The following is a 20,528-nucleotide window of genomic DNA, read 5'->3' as shown; positions in this document are numbered from 1 at the left end:
TCAATACTTTGGTCACTCGACCTAACCTATTCATAAGATATATAATATATACATATACATTAATTGATCTCCCTCACTTCCTCATTACATATATATACTAATGGAAACCGTAGCAGTATTTCATGTTTAATATACTTTCTCTTTCATATGTCTTCCCTTTTTTACTTGATTGTTTCTTAAAAAAGGAAAAATAATGAAAATTTGAGATATTTAAAAAAATAATGAAAAGTGAAAATTTTAAAAAGAAAAATTAAAAATAATTAAAACTGAAAAGTTTGAAAAAAAGTGAAAAGTTTCACTTTTCAATTCAAAGAGAATCGTCCTCTCCGACAATAACATTATGTTAAAAAAAATACGGTAAAATAAAAGACGATTTCAATCTGAATGTCGTCCTCTCCTATAATGACTTAACTTAATTCTAAAAAGAAGAATCAACGAACCCTATTTTATAATTTTGTGTAATTTTGTGTGCTGAAATACAAAAAAGTCTTAATAGATCCTATAATAGGTGAATAAATGAGTATGAGCTGCATCATTTGAATAGCTAATATAATGGTTATAATTTTAAGAATAAGAGGAGATAAGTGTAGTCCGTGGTGAGTGACATAGATCTGTAAGCGTTACGTGATGTATCACAAGAAGATTTCTCCGTAGGAAGAATGTAAAGAAAGGAGGAAATGACATTATTGAATGAAAAAGGAGGAAAAAAAGGAAAAGACATGCACAGTAGGATTTCCACACATACATGCACCTTCTGCTTCCCAATAAAAACCCATAGCTGTGATCATCAAAACACAACATTTCTAATCCCAACAACATACTCCATACATGTCCCTCTATTCTCTCTGCTCTCCCAACTATCTGTAGTGTGTGTGTGTTTGGAATCTCCATAGCATTAGCCATAGCCACCGCACACCACCATGTTTTCTCCAAGAGACATGCCTTCTCCCTCCTCAATCTTCTCAGCCTACGCCTCCATGACAGCCTCCATCATGCTCCTGCGATCCATGGCCAACGAGCTCATTCCCCACCCAATCCGTGGCTACCTCTTCAACACCTTCCGCTACCTCATCAGGCCTCGCTCCCCTACCCTCACCCTCATCATCGAAGAGTCTACCGGCATAGCCCGTAACCAAGTCTACGACGCCGCCGAGGCTTACCTCTCCACCCGCGTCAGCCCCGAAAACGAGAGGCTCAAGATCAGCAAGAGCCCCAAGGAGAAGAAACTAACCATCCGCTTAGAAAAAGGTGAGAAGGTGGTCGACTGCTTCAACGGCGCCTGCTTCAAGTGGAGATTCATCTGTGCGGAATCCGAGAAGAACAACCCCAACGACCACTCCAACACCAACATCTCCGTAAGATCCGAAAAGCGCTCGTTCGAGCTCAGCTTCCCCAAGAAGCTCAAGGAAATGGTGCTGGACTGCTACTTGCCCTTCATCCTGGAGAAGGCCAAGGAGATGAAAGACGAGGAGCGCGTGCTGAAGATGCACACTCTCAACACTTCCTATTGCTTCAGCGGGGTGAAATGGGACTCCATAAACCTGGAGCATCCTTCCACGTTTGAGACGCTGGCGATGGAGCCGGAGCTGAAGAATGCGGTGATAGAGGACTTGGACAGGTTCGTTAAAAGGAGGGAGTTTTACAAGAGAGTAGGGAGGGCATGGAAACGTGGCTACTTGCTCTATGGCCCTCCTGGGACTGGTAAATCCAGCTTGATCGCTGCCATGGCTAATTACTTGAAATTTGACATCTTTGACCTCCAACTCGGCAACATTGTGAGGGACTCCGACCTCAGAAAGCTTCTTCTCGCCACCGCTAACAGGTCCATTTTGGTCATCGAAGACATTGATTGCAGTGTGGATCTCCCAGAGCGCCGCCATGGAGATGGACGTAAACAAACTGACGTACAGGTTAGTGTTTCTTACTTTCCTACTCTCTATCATATTCATTCTACTTTCACCTTTCTCTTATCCCTGTTATTAATGCATTTGGATTTTCTCATCATTGTATTGAATGAACTAAAACAGATTAGTTTAGGCACTTATCTAAAAATGCCATTGCTAATTGTGATTTGTAACAGTATAAAAAGTTATGATGTTTGTAGACAGAAAAAATATGGATTTCTTGAATCAGTTTTCGTGTCACAGTGGCTAATGCTTATGATATCATATTAGTTGTTGTTTTTAACTAAATACAAAGTAGAATTTTTGGTTAAAAAGGATAAAGAGAAACGTAGTGTGGTCGACCTCGTAAGAAAATGCGAATTGTTGTGTGTTCCTTTTGCTACATTTACGAAAAGCACCAAAGGGGAATTCTTGGCCAAAAATGGTTGTTTTCCAAAAGGCAAGCCTACCACGTGGGTTCTGATGGAAGTGTGCAGAATGCAACAATAGATAGAGTTTTTTTCTCGTGCTCCTGTTATAGAATTTGACAGGACAGGTTCACTGCTTTACCATGTGTGATTAGAGTCATTTTCTGATTGGTGTGGAAACCTTTTTCTATCATTTCTCTTGCTAGTGGAAACATGGCGTTTCTAAAAGCACGCCCTGAATTGGTAAGTGGGGACTACCGTGCAGTTTAGTAATTGGGTGTGGATGGTAATTTAATGACTATGAGTGAAGAAGTTAAATTAAAACCATCCAAAGGATCCAAAAGGGGCATTTCACTGTCAATCCACGCAATTCCTTCGGCCATTTCATTTTTCTTTTTCCTCTTTTTTGTTGTTTTGTGTTTGACAATTAGCGAGGGAAAGAGTACAACGTACCTGTGGTTCGAATGTCGTTGTTAAATGTCATTGGATGGTGGATGCCACACAAGATGATCTTCCGTGTAAAGCTTCTATTATGGACTCATGTTGCTGTCATATTTTATTCTCTGTTATTTTGGTAGGACATGTTACGGAATATTTTACATTGCTTATTTTCATCACAATTAACACCATCCATGTATAAAAAGCAACACCATCTTACTGTCGCCTTCAATTTTCTTTAACCCGCCGCGTGCGCTACTTTTTTTTCCCTACAACATCTTATCCAATTTTTAAGTAAATTTAACACCTTTCCACCTATGAAAGCAACACTATATGGTACTTTTCAAACTCCTTTTTTACATTCTAATTTTTCCACATATGTCGTATTTTATTATTATATCACTGCTTGCTATATATGCTAATTTTCGTCGTCATCTTTCACTCCACAATTACTAACGATATGGTATTTTTAAATATATAGAAATTAATTTTTTTTAATCATGTTGCAATGTATGGATTCTGAGGTTGAAAAATTCTCTGTTCTAATTAGAATGAATGAGTTCATAATTTCCCGGATACATCCCCTAACTGAAACATGTGTACATAACTAACTCACAATGAACATAACTGAAATAACTTCCATGATCTAACATCATAAGTATTTTATCTGACAATAACAACATCTTCCATTTTCTTTGACTCTCCCACTATTGAGACACTTTTGTTTTTATGGATTTGACTTTCAACATATCTGAACTTACAATTTTTTTAGTCATCTGAATGAGTTGGTCAACTGAAATAAAATAGAATTACAAGTTGGAATTGTTATGCACTTAACCTGATAATTTGTGACGGTAAAGAAAGAACGTGCACGTACACAGTGTGGTTTATGAAGTTCAATATTGTTGTTGTGATTGTTCAAGTTTGTGAGGTGAAATTGATGATAGGCTCACAGAGCATCTGATGGATGGATGCAGTTGACTTTGTCGGGGTTACTAAACTTCATTGATGGGCTATGGTCCAGTTGTGGAGACGAGAGAATAATCATATTCACCACCAACCACAAAGAGAGACTAGACCCAGCACTGTTGAGGCCCGGAAGAATGGACATGCACATTCACATGTCCTATTGCTCCTACCAAGGCTTCAAGCTTTTGGCCTCAAACTACTTGGAAACTTCCTCTGAACATCCCCTCTTTGGGGAGATAGAGGGGCTCATAGAGGACATACAGATAACCCCAGCGCAAGTGGCAGAGGAATTGATGAAGAACGAGGACGCGGAAGCAACACTTGAAGCATTCGTGAAGCTACTGAAGAGGAAGAAGATGGAGGGTGATGTGTGTGAGAACTATGGTCCTCAGAAAGCAGAACCTTCCAAAAGGCGCAAGGTTGGTTGCAAGCAAAAACGAGGTGTTGGCATTAGCAAGAGCAATATTGGTGTCACTCAAAGAAGAACAAGGAGAATGAGAAGAGAGTGCAGTTTTTAGTCTCCTCGTCCAACAATATATGGTCGAATAAGGTTGTTGGAGCCACTATACTACTTGTCTCCACAAACTAAAATCGCTGATGTAGGCTTCGGGCTTTTGTTACTTTTAATCAGTTGCTAAGAGGCTAGCTAGCTACATTTTCTATCCAAAACTTCAGACTCTGGTTGAAATGAAAGGTTAGCACTGTGTGATTGCTGGTATCAGTAAATGAACAATATATGTACCTACATGTAATTGTGTATAGTTGTCCTAACAACGGACACTGCCCACTGTATTCAAGCTACATAGGTTCTTGAGAGTAATATATTGTTAATTCATCCTCAAAGTATTTATTACATAAATATAAAAAAAAAGTTATAAAAAGGAAGTCGGTAATATACTTTTTCTTTGGTTTTTCTGTCCATGAAATATGTATGCATCATTAATTGATGCAATGAATTAAAGATGTGCATGGTGTTTTGTAGATTTCACATTAACAAATAAATGTGTATGCCTTTTTCATATGTACCATTACACAAAAAGGAGCGTGTGTGTTTTGCAGTTTTCACCACAAGCCTCTTTATATCCCGAGACATTTGAAAAGGTTTAAGACTGATACATTGAAAAGAAAAAACAGAATTTTTATATCAGATTTGCGTCGGAACATACTTTAAAAGCAGTAGTCATGATAAACAAACAAACGAAAGGAGACAAAATGATAATAAGAAACTTTGCCTTTTGTAATACCTAAATAAACACCATGATCTGTAAGTGTGTCAGTTACTGGGTACCAACTCCAAATAACAAAAAATTGGCGAAAACTATTATTGGATCTTTCTTGAACCAGTAAGCTCGTAGCAAAGCAGCAATTCGAAATGTCCAAGTGCTAAACACGTCTTCAAATAACTATTTTACATCTCATAGTAAATATCAGTCTAAGTCTGGCGCATAAGTACCACCATGTAACGAATCATCTTATTTTAAAGGAAGTTGTAAGGCAAAAGGAAAAGCGCGATTGTAGAGTATGAGTACCCTCAGCGTGTGAGAATGATCATAATTCCCTGTTTTTAATTATAGTCTTGTTGGCTTATGTTTTTGTTTTGAAGCTACCAAACCAAGATTCTACCCGCATGTGCTCTTAACTCTTTGTAAAATATAAACTCGGTGTCGTACTTATACGTATAAACTCTTAAAGTTAACATAGATTTAGAATCTTGAAATCATTTTTGGCATTGAATTTTACAACAGTTCAAGACACAAGTACCCATCTACAACACAACAGAACAAGAAGACACTGGTTTTTGTTCTGCATCTTATCCGAGTGACAATACAGTTGAGAAGACTCTAAAACATGACTAGTCTACTTCTCTCTTACATAGTCTTTCCTTGGCTTTTTCTTCGAGAAATTGAACAAGTGCTTCCAAACAAACGTCAGGATCCTCATATCTCATTAGTTGCTCTGCTACCACTGCAGGGGTGACTTCTATTTTCTCCAACAGATCATCAATTCGTTCAAAGAGTGGATGATCTCCTTCAACGCCCAAGTAATTGGAAGCTAGAATTCGAAATGCCTTGCTTCTGAGGAAGGACAAGTGAATGTGCATGTCCATACGACCAGGGCGCAGCAACGCAGGGTCGATTCTTTCTCTGTGATTGGTGGTGAAGATCAAAATCCGCTCCTCTCCACCACTCGACCACAACCCATCCATGTAGTTAAGCAGACCCGACAGAGTAAACCTGCTTGTCTTAATCTACGCAGTGATAATTAGTTAGTTATTTTCTGAACAAAATAAGAGTTCTTAGAGACAGTGTTAAATTTTAGAGAAAATAAAAAGGGGAAGGTACTGATTTAGAAAACAAACAAACAAACAAACCTTGACATGCTTGTGTTCATTTTCTGAATCGGAATCTGAAAAGTCTTTTGGTGATCGAACATGCACCTCTCTGTTGCAGTCGATGTCTTCGATGACGATGATGGAGCGGTTAGATGTCTCCTTCAGGGTTCGCATGAGGTCGGAGTTAGAAAACACAGAGGTTAGTTCCAGATCATACACATCAAACTTTAAGTGGTCAGCCATGGCAGCAATAAGGCTAGATTTTCCTGTTCCTGGGGGACCGTACAAGAGGTAGCCACGTTTCCAAGGCTTCCCCACCCTCTTGTACAGCTCCTTCCTCCGCAAAAACCGATCCAAATCATCAATGATTCCCTGTTTTTGCTCTGGATCCAATGCAAGCGACTGGAACGACGCTGGATGAGTCAAGTCACTTTTCTGCCAGCATCTTCCACCACCAATGGAATGGATCTTGATGGTTCTCTGCTTTGCTTGAATCTCCTGGAATGCGTCCAGAACGTGCACGAGATACTTGTTCATAACCACATCTCTATGCTTCTCATCAAAGGTTAGAGTGAAGCACTCCCTCTCGAAACCAGGTAACTTGCGAGGACGAAGAGGATCGCGATTATCAGATTCTTTTTGGGAGCTTTGTTCAACCAGCTTCCATTTGAGCTTGATGCCTTCAAACTCGTCCACCACCTCCTGTTTTCCATCCACCGCCATTACTATGTTCTTGTGCTTTGAAATTTTCCCAACTTTGAGGGATTTGTAAGAGTGGGAGATCTTTGCCGGGAGATACTCTTGAACGGCTTGGAAGAGTTGGTTGGTGTGGCCATCCCAAAGTTCAGTAACCTGAAGTGAGACAACGTTGCTTTTTTGACGGTTTGAGAAGAAAGCCTTTAGTTTGGAGTGTACGAAGGAGCGAACTTGTTGGGGTATGAGATCGTTGATTGCGCTTCTTAGAAGCATGATGAATGTGGAGAAAGCTGCATACAACTCGAACCATGACGAGGCAGAACGAACATTTGTGAAGGAGGAAGAGAAACCCCCCATGGAAGGTCTCATAGTGAAATGAATGGGTTGTGGTTTATGCTACAATTTCAAAGCTTGATAGAGTCACCGAGAGTGGCAGAAGCAGGTATAAATAATAAAGGGTGAGAGTGAGACCCTTTTCTTTCTCAACATGACATCCACGTAAGTCTATCAACACCTAAACCAGTGAATCGCTAGGAATATTTCATCACAATATTAAAGTATAAATGAAATAATAAGATATAAGTTAAGAATCTTTGGGACTATATGGTGATACTTCCATACAGAAATAATTTGGGATGCATATTATAACCAATTAAGGTGTAAAAAGTTTTGCACAATTGGGAGTTTATGTGTGCTTTTTTCATCATGCAAATTCTTAGAAATTTACTTTACTTATGGGAGAAACTTCTAGGAAAGTAATGATTGAGGTATTGGAAGATATAATGGCAAATGAAGGGATGTTTCTTTGCAACTTAAAAGATCATGAAAAGTTGTAAACAATGAAATAACTATTTAGACCTTTAATTCTTAGCCGTCCCTGTGGACTACTAATGTGGCATTATTGTTTGGTATCAACATTTTTTTCCATCCGGTTTGAAACTTGTCCCCAAAGTAAAGTAGACTATTTAATCTTATAAAATTAAGTTGAAACAGCTTTCGCTCATTATATATATAATAATTTATGATTTAACAGTGGATGGTATGATAAATTAAAAAAATATTTTAAAAAGATAATTGAGGCACAAAAATGAAAAAGCTCATCGAAGGCAAAATAATGCTTTGCAAATTGCAATGAGATGTGTAAAAAAGAAAGTGCGCATACATCAAGGGAGGAACCGACAAACGAAAAGAGAAGAAAATTAATAAAATAAGTTAAAAAAGATATATAATAATAATAATATCTCTTAGTTTAGAAGTTTGAACATAATATAATAATAATAATAATAATATTAATATGTAAATTTGTAGTGAAAATGTGGGTTAGACTAGTTAGTTCAGGTTTATTCTGCATTTGGTTGATAAAATATAGATTGGATCATACTGATCTGTCTTATATTAAAAGGTGGACCGAAAAATTTAGTTAGTCTGCAGGTTCATTTTTTTTAAGATTCATGTGATAAAATTTTTAATATTTAATAAATCAGAAAACTTTAATAAATTTATATAATTTAGAAAAAACTTTGAGAAAGTTAAATGATAAATTGATAATTATTTTTTTCATTTTTTTATCATATTTATATTTTAATATACACGATGTATTCAAATTTTAATACATTAGAAAATATATGACACTTGTCTTTTTCACTCATAAAAAATTTAAAACATCCATGTATAAGTTCAAAAGAAAAGTAATATACGCAAGTGCAAGTTTTTTTTTCTTATGCGAACTGTGGGCCAACCTATACTGATTGGGAATTATGTGGGACTGGCTTTTGCATACCAACAAACTTAATATTTTAGCCAACTTAATATTTTAGCCCGCCATACATTTTTTTGACGGATTTGTGATCAATCTATCTGGCCAAATCCACCTTTTCACCCCTTATGTATATAAATTAAAACCCATTATATAATATAAGGTGAATAAAAATATAAGGATGTGTATTTGTTAGGTAACGAAGAGTCAATTCATGGACATATATGTGTTAATTCCTATGAAAATAATTTCTATTGTGATAGTCCCTTTCTATTGTGTACAAACGTAAATTTTGTCCACTGGCTATCTAATGTGATACCAATCATTGTTTTAAAGCAGTGCTATATGATGTCGATAGCTATATTGGACTTTTTTAATTGTAAGAGATGAAATAGATGTTTGAATTTTATATTCTTAGTTGTCTAAAATAATCAATGTTGCAATTATCTAAATAATAATAAAAAATATTTTATTAGAAAAAATAAAAAGAAAAACATGAAAGCATACTAAACCTATAAATAATAATAATAATAATAATAATAATAATTACGGATACAAGTATTGATATTTTTTTATTATGTTATTTAAATGAATTAATAAAAAGTTGTTGGCTCTTCTCATACAATTTTAGTGTTGCACTCCAATTTAAATATTAGATGAGTACAAAAGTTATTTTCCTTTTAGGGTATTAATGCAAAACAATTTCAATTATTATATAAAACATATTATATCTTAAAGAAGAGTACAAAATTGTTTTTAAATTACTTTAAATTTATTGGTGAAAAAAATGCATTTATGAAGTGTCCAAAATATTTTAAGAAAACGGTTTTTATCTCCCATCTTCAATATGAAGTGTTTAATATATCTTTCTATACAGACTAAAACAAATGTTTCCATGTCATCTGTTTTTTTTTTTCAACTCTCTTTTTCTTTTTCTTGCATTTCGTTATGCTCGTAAAAGTTGAAATCGAGATGTAAAAGTAGAATCTAATGTTTTTAAATTGAAATAAAGGTTTAAATAGTGATTTGATTTTAATTTTCGTTCAGAATTTTTAATTTGATCATAATTTTTTTAATTTGATATTAATATTTGTCTTTATATTATAAAAATATTTTATTAACATTTAATTTTAATAATAAAAAATTGTTAGTCAAAATAATAAATTTAAATATCAATTTATAAAATAAAAAATTATTAATTATCAAAATAGTTATTATCATAAATAAAAAATTATTAATTAGGCACCATTATTATCACACAGCTGACATATTCTAAAATATTGTGATAAAAGCAAAATATCTAATATTAGTAAATAGATAAACATATCTAACATAAAAGGTGACGAGTTTCTATATTAAACTATATTATTCTTTCAAGAACAAACTATTGATATAATAGTGTTAAAAGTGTCTTTATAGATATCCATCATCACTCGAGACTGAAAACCAAAGTCGAAAATAGAAGATGAAAGGTACTCAGCCCCTTTAGACCGAAACGAGAAAACTATAACTTGTTGATTATGTATCAGGTAAGAAAATTTTTGAATTTAAGTTGTGTAATTAAGTGAAACATATAACTAAGGAAAGTGATGATAGATTATAATTGTAATAAGAACTCCAATAATTTTCCTTTTTAATTATTTATTTTTAGACCACAAAGTAAATTAGAGAACAAATACTAATGAGACCTAAGTCCAACCACAAAAGATATTTATACTACTCTTAACCCAAAATCTTTGAATTTAAGTTATGCAATTTAAATTTTTATTGGAGAGAACAAACACTAATAAACCTAAGTCCAATTACATAAAATATTCACATCACTCTTAACTCAAACTCTTAAGACAATAGATTTATAAATATTTATCTTATTTTTATATAGTGCTCTATTATCTCATTTCATTTTTAATTAATTTTTAATTAATGTGAAAGTTAAACTCACACTTAAAATTATAAGAATACGTAATATAAAACCAAATAAACATATTTCTCGCATAAATTATAATTGATAAGTCATTACATCATTTTCTATTATTTTCTTGCCTCTTATAAGTTCAACAGAGTTACATAAAAAACACAGATAGAAACTGAGATTTTCTTTCGAATAGAGTTCACTTGGGTCTCCTTCTAGTGTTGTTTGAGAAACTCAACAAGTGCTTCCAAAGCAAGGTCAGGGTCCTCATTTCTGATGAGATGCTCTGCTACTACTGCAGGGGTAACTTGTGTCTTCTCCAACATTCCTTGGATCTCTTCAACCAGTGGATGATCTCCTTCAATGCCCAAATAATTCGAAGCCATAACCGGAAACGCCTTACCACTGAGAAAGGACAAGTGAATGTGCATGTCCATGCGACCAGGGCGCAGCAACGCCGGGTCTATTTTCTCTTTGTGATTAGTAGTGAATATTATAAGCCACCCCTCTCCACCGCCTGATCTTAAACCATCGGTGAAATTCAGCAAATTCGACAGACGAAACTTCCCACTAACCTCACCACTCTCTGAATCTTGTTCTGGTTTTGATCGAACATGCACCTCTTTGTTGCAATCTATGTCTTCAATCACCAAGATGGAACTTCCAGATACATCTCTCATGGCTTCCATGAGGTCTGAATCAGAATCAATGTAAGATAAATCCAAATCATACACGTCGAATTTCAAGTAATTGGCAATGGCTGCAATGAGGCTAGATTTTCCGGTTCCCGGCGGTCCATACAGCAAGTACCCTCGTTTCCAAGGCTTTCCCACTTTCTTGTAGAACTCCTTCCTCTTCAAGAACCGTTCTAAATCATCAACTACAGCTTGCTTCAACTCAGGATCCAAGGCCAGCGTGTCGAATGTGGCAGGATGAGATAACTCCCTCTCGGTCCATTCATAATAAGGGGACCAGGAATAGATCTCCAGAATCCTCTTCTCACTTTTCATGGCCTCGTGAGTTTTAAGGATGTGTGGGATATACCGATCCAACACTCTCTCTCTGTTCCCCTCGTTGAAGCTCAGTACAAAGGCTTGCTTCTGGGAATGGCGCGAGTTTTCCTCGGAATTCTCATCCAGCTTCCAAGTGAACTTGGTGCCTTCAAACTCATCCACCACCTCTTCGCTTGAATCCACTGCGAGATTCAGGTGCTTTTCGTTTTCTAGTTTGCCAACTTTGAGTGATTTGTAGGTTCTGGTAATCCTAGTGGGGAGGTACTCCTGCGCTGCAAAGAAAAGTTCATTTTCATCACGCCCATTGCGCCAGAACTCGTTGATATGGAGAGATATTTGATTATTTGGTTGGCTATTGAAAAAAGCTTCTAGCTTTGAGACAAGAAAGGATCGAATCTGGCGGGGTATGAGATCATTGAATGCAGTTCTGAGGAGCATGATGAACGTGGAGAACGCAGCGTACACATCGAACCACGATGAAGCTGATGCAAATGAACGAAGATTTTTGGTCTTGTTGGATAACATGGTTTGAGTGAACTTTTGGGAATACAAGAAAGAGAGAACCCGAGGATTAATGAAATTTGTGTAAAACTCAGTAGCTATTCATACTAATTTCAATTCTTGTAGCTCAAGTATTGATTTTGTCTTTTACTACTACTATTATTACTCTGCTGTAACCTTTTCTCTTTATTTTCTTTGTAAGTAATGTTTTTGTATTATTACTATTATTATTTTCAGAAATATGCTCTTTCTTTGTATTTAAAGTATATATATGGTCAAGGTTTTGATTGCTCCATTAATGTTTTTCTCTTCTCTTATAGTTATTTTTTCCATTTTGGTAATCTAATTCTATGAATGAAGCTTCTCATTTAAAATAAATGGTGAGAATTTAAAGCTTATTTTACAAATAAGTTTCCTCTTGAGTTTTATTACAGGGAGATTAATTATCTCAAGTCCGTTGGTATTTCACGTTAATAACATGATTAAAAAGGTAACTTTTTGTTATTTATTTATGTATGTAATAAAAACATTGTTTTTTACTTATGTTTTAATTTTGAAAAATATATATCATTTTAAAGCTAAAACGAGTGATGTTAATTAGCTTTCTTTATATTAGAAAATGAAATGAAGATGATCTTTTCATGCAGACAATCTAGGAATAGAAATTGTATTTATAATGTCACTCTATTCATAAAATTCCATTAATTTCAAAAATAAAATATTCAATTTGGATACCATTAAAATTTCATTTTGTCTATACTAATATATGTGAAACAAAATTAATTAGCTTCTTGATTTCAAAGTTTCTTAGTGTTCCGATTCGACCCAAGTTCGTTCGGCGAGCAGCGTGGAGCTCCGTCATGATTTTGTCCTTAAAAGACGTCTTGGACGATGGAGTGAGATAAAAGTATTTAAATTTCGCTTGACCTCTACTCCTAAACGATATGAGACTTATTAGGTGTACCGGAACACTTAACAATCTATGAGATATAAGGTTTGTATAAATAAGAAAAAAAAATCAAACTCCGATTTGGTTTGGATATGGATTAATAATAATAATTTAAATACATGTTTTAAATAAAGCTATAATAATTAAGTTTGAAATTTGTAATGAAAGTATTTTAATTTACAGTGGAATTATATAAATCTAAGATTTTCTTATTTATTTTATTTTAAGGTTTCGTTTGTAAGCAACAATTTTCAAGGAATGATGAAATACTAACACTACAAGAAAATTCTAAAATAATGACTATATTTAGTGATAGAAAATAAGTAATCATTATAGTGGCCAAATTAGATACTAATTTATAAACTAAAAATTATTGGTATCTAAACTAGTTTCAAAAAATTATAATTTGTTTCTAAATTGGTAATTAAAATAGTTTCTATTATCAATTGGTCTCTAAATTGGTCACTTACACTAATTTTTTAGGTTTTGACTACCAAATGAATTGATCACTAAATTAGTCTCTAATTAATTATATTAACCAGTGCATCCAATTCAAATATCACGGAATAATTCAAATACATACACCAAACTCTAAAAACTCAACCTTGATGGAGAACCCAACCAATAACCCAATCATCTCAATATGATTTCTATTATATTTTGCCATATTACTCAATAAAAACCAGAACAAAATTCTTATTTTTTCTTTCTTTATCAATTCAACCTCCAAACAATTTTACATACCTCATATATATTAATCACCATTACAATTAAATCTAATAATTCACAATCATAATGCATGTATCATAAATTTTCATTCATATAATTATAAATACAAATCAACAATAGATAAAGTTATTAGCTTTCCTTACCTTATAATGGTTCTTTCACATTGTTACTCACAATAAGAAACCTAGAATAAGATTATCAAAATAATACAAAATTTAAGTATATGATAGAATAAACTGAAAGTATAACTTCTTTCAATTATCCCCATTAATATTGATGACTAAAACATTAAAAGATTAAGAAATAAATAATTTTATAAAATTGATCAAAACTTACACTATTTTGAAATCTAATAAATTCAAAATATTTCTTATCTCCTTAATTTCAAGATGGTTCAATTAAATTTCGAAAATAAGAAACAAATAAAATCAAAAGAGAGAAGGAACATTTGGCTTATGTGAGGGCACAAAAATGAAATGCAAATCTCATAGATAAACTTACTTCCTTCTTCCATTAATACCGTATTATATTATTGTATTATTTTATTGCTATATTGATATTGTGGAGGCACATGAGAAGAGAACAAAAAGGTTGTGAAGTTTATCCTTTCTCTTTTGTTATTATCGTATTATATTAGATTATTATTTTCTCTTTTTCTTCTTTGTTTTAATTTTACATCATGTTACAATTGTTGAGTTATCCTTATATATTGTTTTATAATTTTAAAATTTTATAATCTCATAAAATTATTATTTTAAAATTTTAAAATTTTATGATTTCATTGGGATGTGAATCTGATTATTACTTTAGGGTTGAAGAAAATTACCCGTCCACCCATTTTGAGTCTGCACGGACTGCGGGTTGTGCGGAACGGACCTAAGTGGGTCAGCCAGTTTAATATCTTAATTCGTCCCACATTTTTTCTTTGAGTTTGTACATCGATTTGTATGGTATGTTCGATATGCATTGTCACTTTTATCTAACAGTCACATCACCACTCGGTTAACCAACAATTTAAACAACATAAACTTAATTGAAACACATAAATTTATTAAATACTCAATAAACTATAAAAATTTATTAAAGACTCAATTAAAAATTTAAAAAATTTATCAAGGGAGTTGAAATTTAATTAAGAAAAAGGAATATATTTTTAAATATAACTTATAATTTTATAGGCAAAAATGAAGAAACAACAAATATTGTATAGGACTTAGATTTATTATCATACTACTTCAATTGTTACGTTTGTGCGGAAAGAAGTTAATACTAAGATTAGTTACACTAAGTTTAGAGAGTAAAAGCCAAAATATGAAAAAGTTGAGGCAAAAATACATTTTCCTTATTTTTTTATTTATTAATTTATTGTGATTATTATTGTAATAATAAATAGAAAAAAAGGACACCCATAATTAATTATGAATGTTTTTAAAAATATTATAATCATAAAAATATTTTTATTTCTTTTCTTTTAACAATATTATCGATTATATTACTTTAGATGTCTAATTTATAAATATCACTTTGAACTTTTTTTCAATCAGTCATCGATTTAGCTCGAAAATTTACATTATTAGTGTATTATTACATACTTTAAACCATTTGTAATTTACTAAAATTAAAGTAAAAAAAAAACTCAAATTTAAAATAGTACAGTTTTATATGATATTACTTTTTAAAATATAAATATGTAATAATATTATGATTTAAATTATAAACATTTATAAATTAAGTTTTAATTATTTATTATAATAAAATAATTTAATTTTTAAAAATTATTATTATTAATATATTTAAGTATGGTCTGAAATATATATTAAGAAATAGGAAGAAAAACAATAATGAGTTATCTCTTGCTCTCTTGTCAGCTATACCAGACAAGGCTGTTGCTAAGTGAATGGGATTTAGGGTGAGATCATGTTATAGCGCCAAATTTACCTTTTTTTACTTCTTTAACAAAATTATTCCTCATAAACTAACCAATGAAATAAAGGGTGGGAGTGCGTGTGCGTGTTTTCCAAGTTTACGCGTATGAAGGGAAAATATTTACTTCTCAGCTCAAAAAACAATGTGCATTAGTTATAAACTCTTAAAACACAAATAAATATAAATAACCATTAATTATAAACTATTAATTTTTATTAAATTTTTTAAAATATTAATTAACTACTTTATATTATTTTAGTAAAAATAATTATATTTGAATTATTTATATTATTTAACGAGTGTCGTCTTAAATTAAAATATCATTTAGCATTTAAAAAGTTAATTTAATATGTTAAGATAAATATATCAATTATTTTAAGTTAAAAAAAATATTATAATTTAAGATAAAAATGAATTTCATTTTTATGTCTAAATTTATTTACTATAAACTTATGAAATTATATCTTAACAAATAATAATTTTACACATTTGACATTATCTTTTAATTTTTTTCTTCATAAATATAAATGCTTATTTTTTAAATAATTATTTCAGAACTAAAAGTGAGTTGTTAATCATTTATGTTGATATTTTGTAGTGATGTGTTGTAATAATTGAAGTCAGAAGTTAAAAATGGATAAAAGAAAAAGTGGATTAAAAGTATCAATTTCCAACATAAAAATATTATTTTTCTAATAAATTACATAGAAAACAGTCGCATGGGGATGTGAGAATCCGCGTTAGGATGTGAAAATACGTTACTGTAATAAACAGTAAATAAATAAGTGAAGGAAAACCTTAACTTGCGATGCAAGACGGAAATCAGTATAAATGAATGATGGTGTTTGAGAGAAAATGGTGCATTCAATCATCCTGAGCTACTCCCAAATCTTGTTTCCCCTAACATTGAGTCCATATCATAGTAAAACAGCATGGGATTGTACTCCAAGAACCTTTTTTCTTCGTTTACATCGGCATCGTCATGGTTCGAGGTGTATGCTGCGTTCTCCACACTCATGATACTCCTCAGAACAGCAATCAATGATCTCATACCCCATCAGTTTCGATCCTTCGTCATCTCAAAGCTAGAGGGCTTCTTCAAATACCAACCACATAGCATAGTCTCTATCAAAATTAATCAATTTTGGGATGAAGGTAACCACGAGCGCAACGAACTTTTCGATGCTGCCCTGGCGTACCTCCCCACCAAGATTACTCACACCTACAAATCGCTCAAAGTTGGCAGACCGCAAAACCAGAAACACATCGAGCTTGCGGTGGATGGAAGTGAAGACGTGATGGACGAATTTGAAGGCGTCAAATTCACTTGGAAGCTGGATGAAGGGTCCAATGAGGAGTCTAGCTTCAGGAAGTTGAACTTTGTATTAGCCTTCAATGAGAAACAGAGACAGAGGGTACTGGATCGCTATATCCCACATGTGTTTAAAACATACGAGGCCATGAAAAATGAGAGAAGGATTCTAAAGTTGTATTCCAGAATACGTGGCTATTGGAACGAAAGTGAGTTATCACATCCTGCCACATTTGACTCACTAGCCTTGAGTCCTGAGCTGAAGAACGATATCATTGATGATTTGGATCGGTTCTTGAGGAGGAAGGACTTTTACAAGAAAGTGGGCAAGCCTTGGAAGCGTGGCTACTTGTTGTATGGACCCCCCGGAACTGGAAAATCTAGCCTTATTGCAGCCATCGCAAACCACTTGAAATTCGACGTGTATGATTTGGAGCTTTCGTCCATCGACTCTAACTCGGAACTCATGCGGGCCATGAGGGATGCATCTCACCGTTGCATCATTGTGATTGAAGACATAGACTGCAACAAGGAGGTCCATGCAAGATCAAAACCAAATGCTACTTCAGAGGATCGAGATTCAGAGTCTGAGAATGAGGGTTCAAAGGTTTGTTTTCCTGTTCTGCACTCTACATATTTGTGCTAATGATTCATTTATCTTTGTAAGCAACACAATGAATGAATGAGAGTGTTTTTGTGAAAATTAATGAACAGATGAAGTCAGAGAAGTTTACTCTGTCGGGTCTGCTTAACTACATGGACGGTTTGTGCTCGAGTGGTGGAGAGGAGCGGATTGTAATCTTCACTACTAACCACAAAGAGAAAATTGACCATGCATTGCTGCGCCCTGGTCGAATGGACATGCACATTCACTTGTCCTTCCTCAAAGGCAAGGCCTTTCGAGTGTTGGCTTCCAATTATCTAGGCATTGAAGGAGATCATCCACTCCTTCACCAAATTGATGATCTGTTGGAGAAAATTGAAATCACCCCTGCAGTGGTAGGAGAACAACTGTTGAGATATGAGGATCCTGACCTTAGTTTGGAAGAACTTGTTCAATTTCTCAAACAAAAGGTGAAGGTCAAGGATAGGAATTGTGACTGAGAGTTAAGAGGCTTGTTTTCAGTCGTAGTTTTCAGTTGTAGTGAGATTATTCTCATACATGCCTACGAAACTCGTTTGTTAATTTCACTTCCATGTGTTCAACTGTGATGAATTAATTCGTGTTCATCTCTCTTATCTGTTTCTGTCTCTCTCCTTAAACTCAGATTACTTAATATTTTATGTTGCTTACATATGTTGTTCGATAAACTATTGAAGGTTGTTGGGAGATGTTTTAAGATTATTTATGTATTATAAGAAAAAAATAATTATTAAAAGAGATCAATTTAAATCTTAATATATCTTCTCTTTATTCTATTTTTTGTTATGTAATTTACACATCAATTATTTTTTTTCTAAATTGAAATTAAGTTACTTGAATGTTAAATACCAACATCACCTATGGAGTACCACCAACAAATGAAAATCAAATGAAGAACAATGTGTAATTAAGAAAAACTAAAAGATGTATTAGATTTAGTACTATTTCTTATGCTCAAATTAAATATTTCTATTTGATTTTTTATGACTTGACTCATAAGACATGACTTTATTTTATTAGAAAAAAATATAAAGTATTTAATATATTTGAAAATGTATCAGTTATCAAGAGATAAAGTTTCGGAAATTGTGTATCAAATGAGAATGATCAAACTTTGATGAAAATTGCAAAATTCATGTTGATTGAGTAAAAAATGCTTACCAAAGGTTGTTTGAAACAAGACCCTATTTGAAGCCACAAGTAGAAGAAAGTATGGTATCATATTGAATGAGAATGTTTAGTAGAATTGGTAAGAAGAAAAGATGGAGGAGAGAATAATTTCAAGAACTGCTCTAAATAGAGTTCACCACTCCAGAACAAGAAGTAGGGAATAAAAAATCAACCACAAGTACACTAACTTCCTCACTTTTTCAAGTCCTCTAAGCGTCATCGTCTCCTAAATTAACTCGAAGACAAAATAAAAAGTTTGGATAATATTTACTGAAAGATTTTTAAGAGTGTTTATCGGCATTTATTGGCATTTATGCTATTATTATAAAGGTTAGGATGGTATGATATTTTTTATTTGGCTTAAATACCTTTTTGATCCTCATTTTCGTAGTATTTGTTGCGGATGGTCCTCATTTTCACAAAATGTTTAAAATAGTCATCATTTTTACTGTTTAGAATGATCATCATTTTCGCAATTCGTGTTTTATTTGGTCCTTTTCTGTAACACCGTTCAAATCATTAACGAAATATTATACAGGTGACACGATTTGTATTAGGGTGTGTTACGTGTACTGTACAGGTGGCTAATTAACGTTAATTTTTTAATTTAGGGGAAATTTTGCAATTAGGGAAATTTCTTTATCTTCGTCTTTCTTGAGTTCAGATTTACAGAGGAAGCAGCTAATACTTGCCATTTCATCATTGGATTGCAGTTGTACTCTTCATTTCAATTTTCTAGTTAATCATCATCAACGAGGTAAGTGGGTTCAGGGTTTTCTGGGTTGTGTTTGCTCGTGGGTTAGGATTTTCGTAATTCTATTTTTTGGTTTGTTTATCTTTCGATTGTTGTGATGTTCTGCATGGTTTCTAAATTACTTCCATGATTTTGTGTAGTTTGTGTCTGTAGGTGGGGTTCAGTGGGGTATTATTTTAGTTGGTTTGTTTGTCGGTTGTCGATGTTGGTGTAATGGTTCCCATTATTTTATTTGTAATTGATTGTAGCAGTGGTCTCCCATTACGTTAAAGTAGGCTTAATAATACATCTTTTTTATCTGTTTAATTTACTTTAGGGCAATGAGTGATGATAGGTTCAATGTTATTATCCACCACGGTGGTGAAGTAGAGGCCCATGAAGAGGCTGCTGAAGTAGAGATTGGGGATGTCAGTGGTCTGAATAGTGATGTTGAAGTGGAAGGTGAAATTGAAGTGGAAACTATGCCTGAAAGTGATGATTCTAGCAGAGGTAAATTTGAAAATAGAGCACGTCATTTAATCGAGTTATCTGATGATGAATGGCATTCAGAAGAATTACTTAGTGGGCCAGATAACGAGAATGAAACAGCTGGGGATGAAGAAAACAATGATGAAAGGACAAGATGTGTTCCATTCCAGACATTTGTAATGCCAAAAAGTATGGCGGATTACAAATGGGAAGTAGGAGCTGTTTTTCTAGACAATAACCACTTCAAGGATGCCATTAGGGCTTATGCTATTCATGCAGGGAGAAATCTGAAATTCTTGAAAAATGATAGTAAGCGAGTTAGGGTTGGTTGTTTGGGTGCACAAAATAAATGTCAATGGTCCGCATATTGTTCCTATGTTCGTAGCCGTAAGATTTGGCAATTGAGGAAACTACTTGATGTTCATTCTTGTAGCAGGGAGTTCAAGATTAATATCATCAAAGCAAAGTGGCTTAGTGAAACCTTGGACCAAACTCTAATAGAGAATCCAAAGCTAAAGATAAAGGACGTAAGACAAAGGGCTTTAAGAAAAGGGAATACACATGTGTCAATATCAACAACTCGTAAAGCAAGGGCGATGGCTGTAGATATAGTAGATGGGTCATTTAAAGAGCAATATAAAGAATCTAC

The 20,528-nt window shown here is 33.4% G+C and overlaps 4 protein-coding genes across 5 annotated transcripts; 2 read left to right on the top strand and 2 right to left on the bottom strand.

Annotated features, from left to right (window-relative positions):
- The first annotated feature begins 674 nt into the window (after positions 1–674).
- Positions 675–4,599, top strand: LOC114173489 (AAA-ATPase At5g17760-like). 2 transcript variants are annotated; one of them, XM_028057931.1, is made up of 2 exons: positions 675–1,910; positions 3,697–4,599. In XM_028057931.1, exons 1-2 carry the CDS (start codon positions 921–923, stop codon positions 4,234–4,236), a joined length of 1,530 nt encoding a protein of 509 aa, XP_027913732.1. In that variant the 5' UTR covers positions 675–920; the 3' UTR covers positions 4,237–4,599. The 2 variants fall into 2 exon arrangements, with proteins under 2 accessions (XP_027913732.1, XP_027913733.1); XM_028057932.1 differs by having other exon boundaries at positions 684–1,910; positions 3,727–4,599.
- Positions 4,600–5,391: 792 nt separating this feature from the next.
- LOC114173997 (AAA-ATPase At3g50940-like) lies at positions 5,392–7,315 on the bottom strand. The gene is made up of 2 exons (XM_028058715.1): positions 6,090–7,315; positions 5,392–5,966 (listed from the first exon to the last, which is right to left on the bottom strand). Exons 1-2 carry the CDS (start codon positions 7,113–7,115, stop codon positions 5,571–5,573), a joined length of 1,422 nt encoding a protein of 473 aa, XP_027914516.1. The 5' UTR covers positions 7,116–7,315; the 3' UTR covers positions 5,392–5,570.
- A 3,155-nt stretch (positions 7,316–10,470) lies between these two features.
- On the bottom strand, positions 10,471–12,021 carry LOC114169025 (AAA-ATPase At2g18193-like). The gene has a single exon (XM_028054038.1). It carries the CDS (start codon positions 11,950–11,952, stop codon positions 10,630–10,632), a length of 1,323 nt encoding a protein of 440 aa, XP_027909839.1. The 5' UTR covers positions 11,953–12,021; the 3' UTR covers positions 10,471–10,629.
- Positions 12,022–16,358: 4,337 nt separating this feature from the next.
- Positions 16,359–18,083, top strand: LOC114169015 (AAA-ATPase At2g18193-like). The gene is made up of 2 exons (XM_028054027.1): positions 16,359–17,451; positions 17,559–18,083. Exons 1-2 carry the CDS (start codon positions 16,465–16,467, stop codon positions 17,946–17,948), a joined length of 1,377 nt encoding a protein of 458 aa, XP_027909828.1. The 5' UTR covers positions 16,359–16,464; the 3' UTR covers positions 17,949–18,083.
- The last annotated feature ends 2,445 nt before the right edge of the window (positions 18,084–20,528 follow it).

Source organism: Vigna unguiculata, chromosome 2, assembly GCF_004118075.2.
Source record: "Vigna unguiculata cultivar IT97K-499-35 chromosome 2, ASM411807v1, whole genome shotgun sequence".
Lineage (NCBI taxonomy): Eukaryota > Viridiplantae > Streptophyta > Magnoliopsida > Fabales > Fabaceae > Vigna > Vigna unguiculata.
Note: the sequence above shows the minus strand (reverse complement) of the source record. Positions and strands in the feature narration are given on the sequence as shown.

Coding starts and splice junctions, on each gene's coding strand:
- LOC114173489 (XM_028057931.1), top strand. CDS start 921: ATGTTTTCTCCAAGAGACATGCCTTCTCCCTCCTCAATCTTCTCAGCC. Junction 1,911..3,696: donor GTAAACAAACTGACGTACAG/GTTAGTGTTTCT, acceptor AATTGATGATAG/GCTCACAGAGCATCTGATGG.
- LOC114169025 (XM_028054038.1), bottom strand. CDS start 11,952: ATGTTATCCAACAAGACCAAAAATCTTCGTTCATTTGCATCAGCTTCA.
- LOC114173997 (XM_028058715.1), bottom strand. CDS start 7,115: ATGAGACCTTCCATGGGGGGTTTCTCTTCCTCCTTCACAAATGTTCGT. Junction 5,967..6,089: donor ATGAACACAAGCATGTCAAG/GTTTGTTTGTTT, acceptor ATCACTGCGTAG/ATTAAGACAAGCAGGTTTAC.
- LOC114169015 (XM_028054027.1), top strand. CDS start 16,465: ATGGGATTGTACTCCAAGAACCTTTTTTCTTCGTTTACATCGGCATCG. Junction 17,452..17,558: donor CTGAGAATGAGGGTTCAAAG/GTTTGTTTTCCT, acceptor ATTAATGAACAG/ATGAAGTCAGAGAAGTTTAC.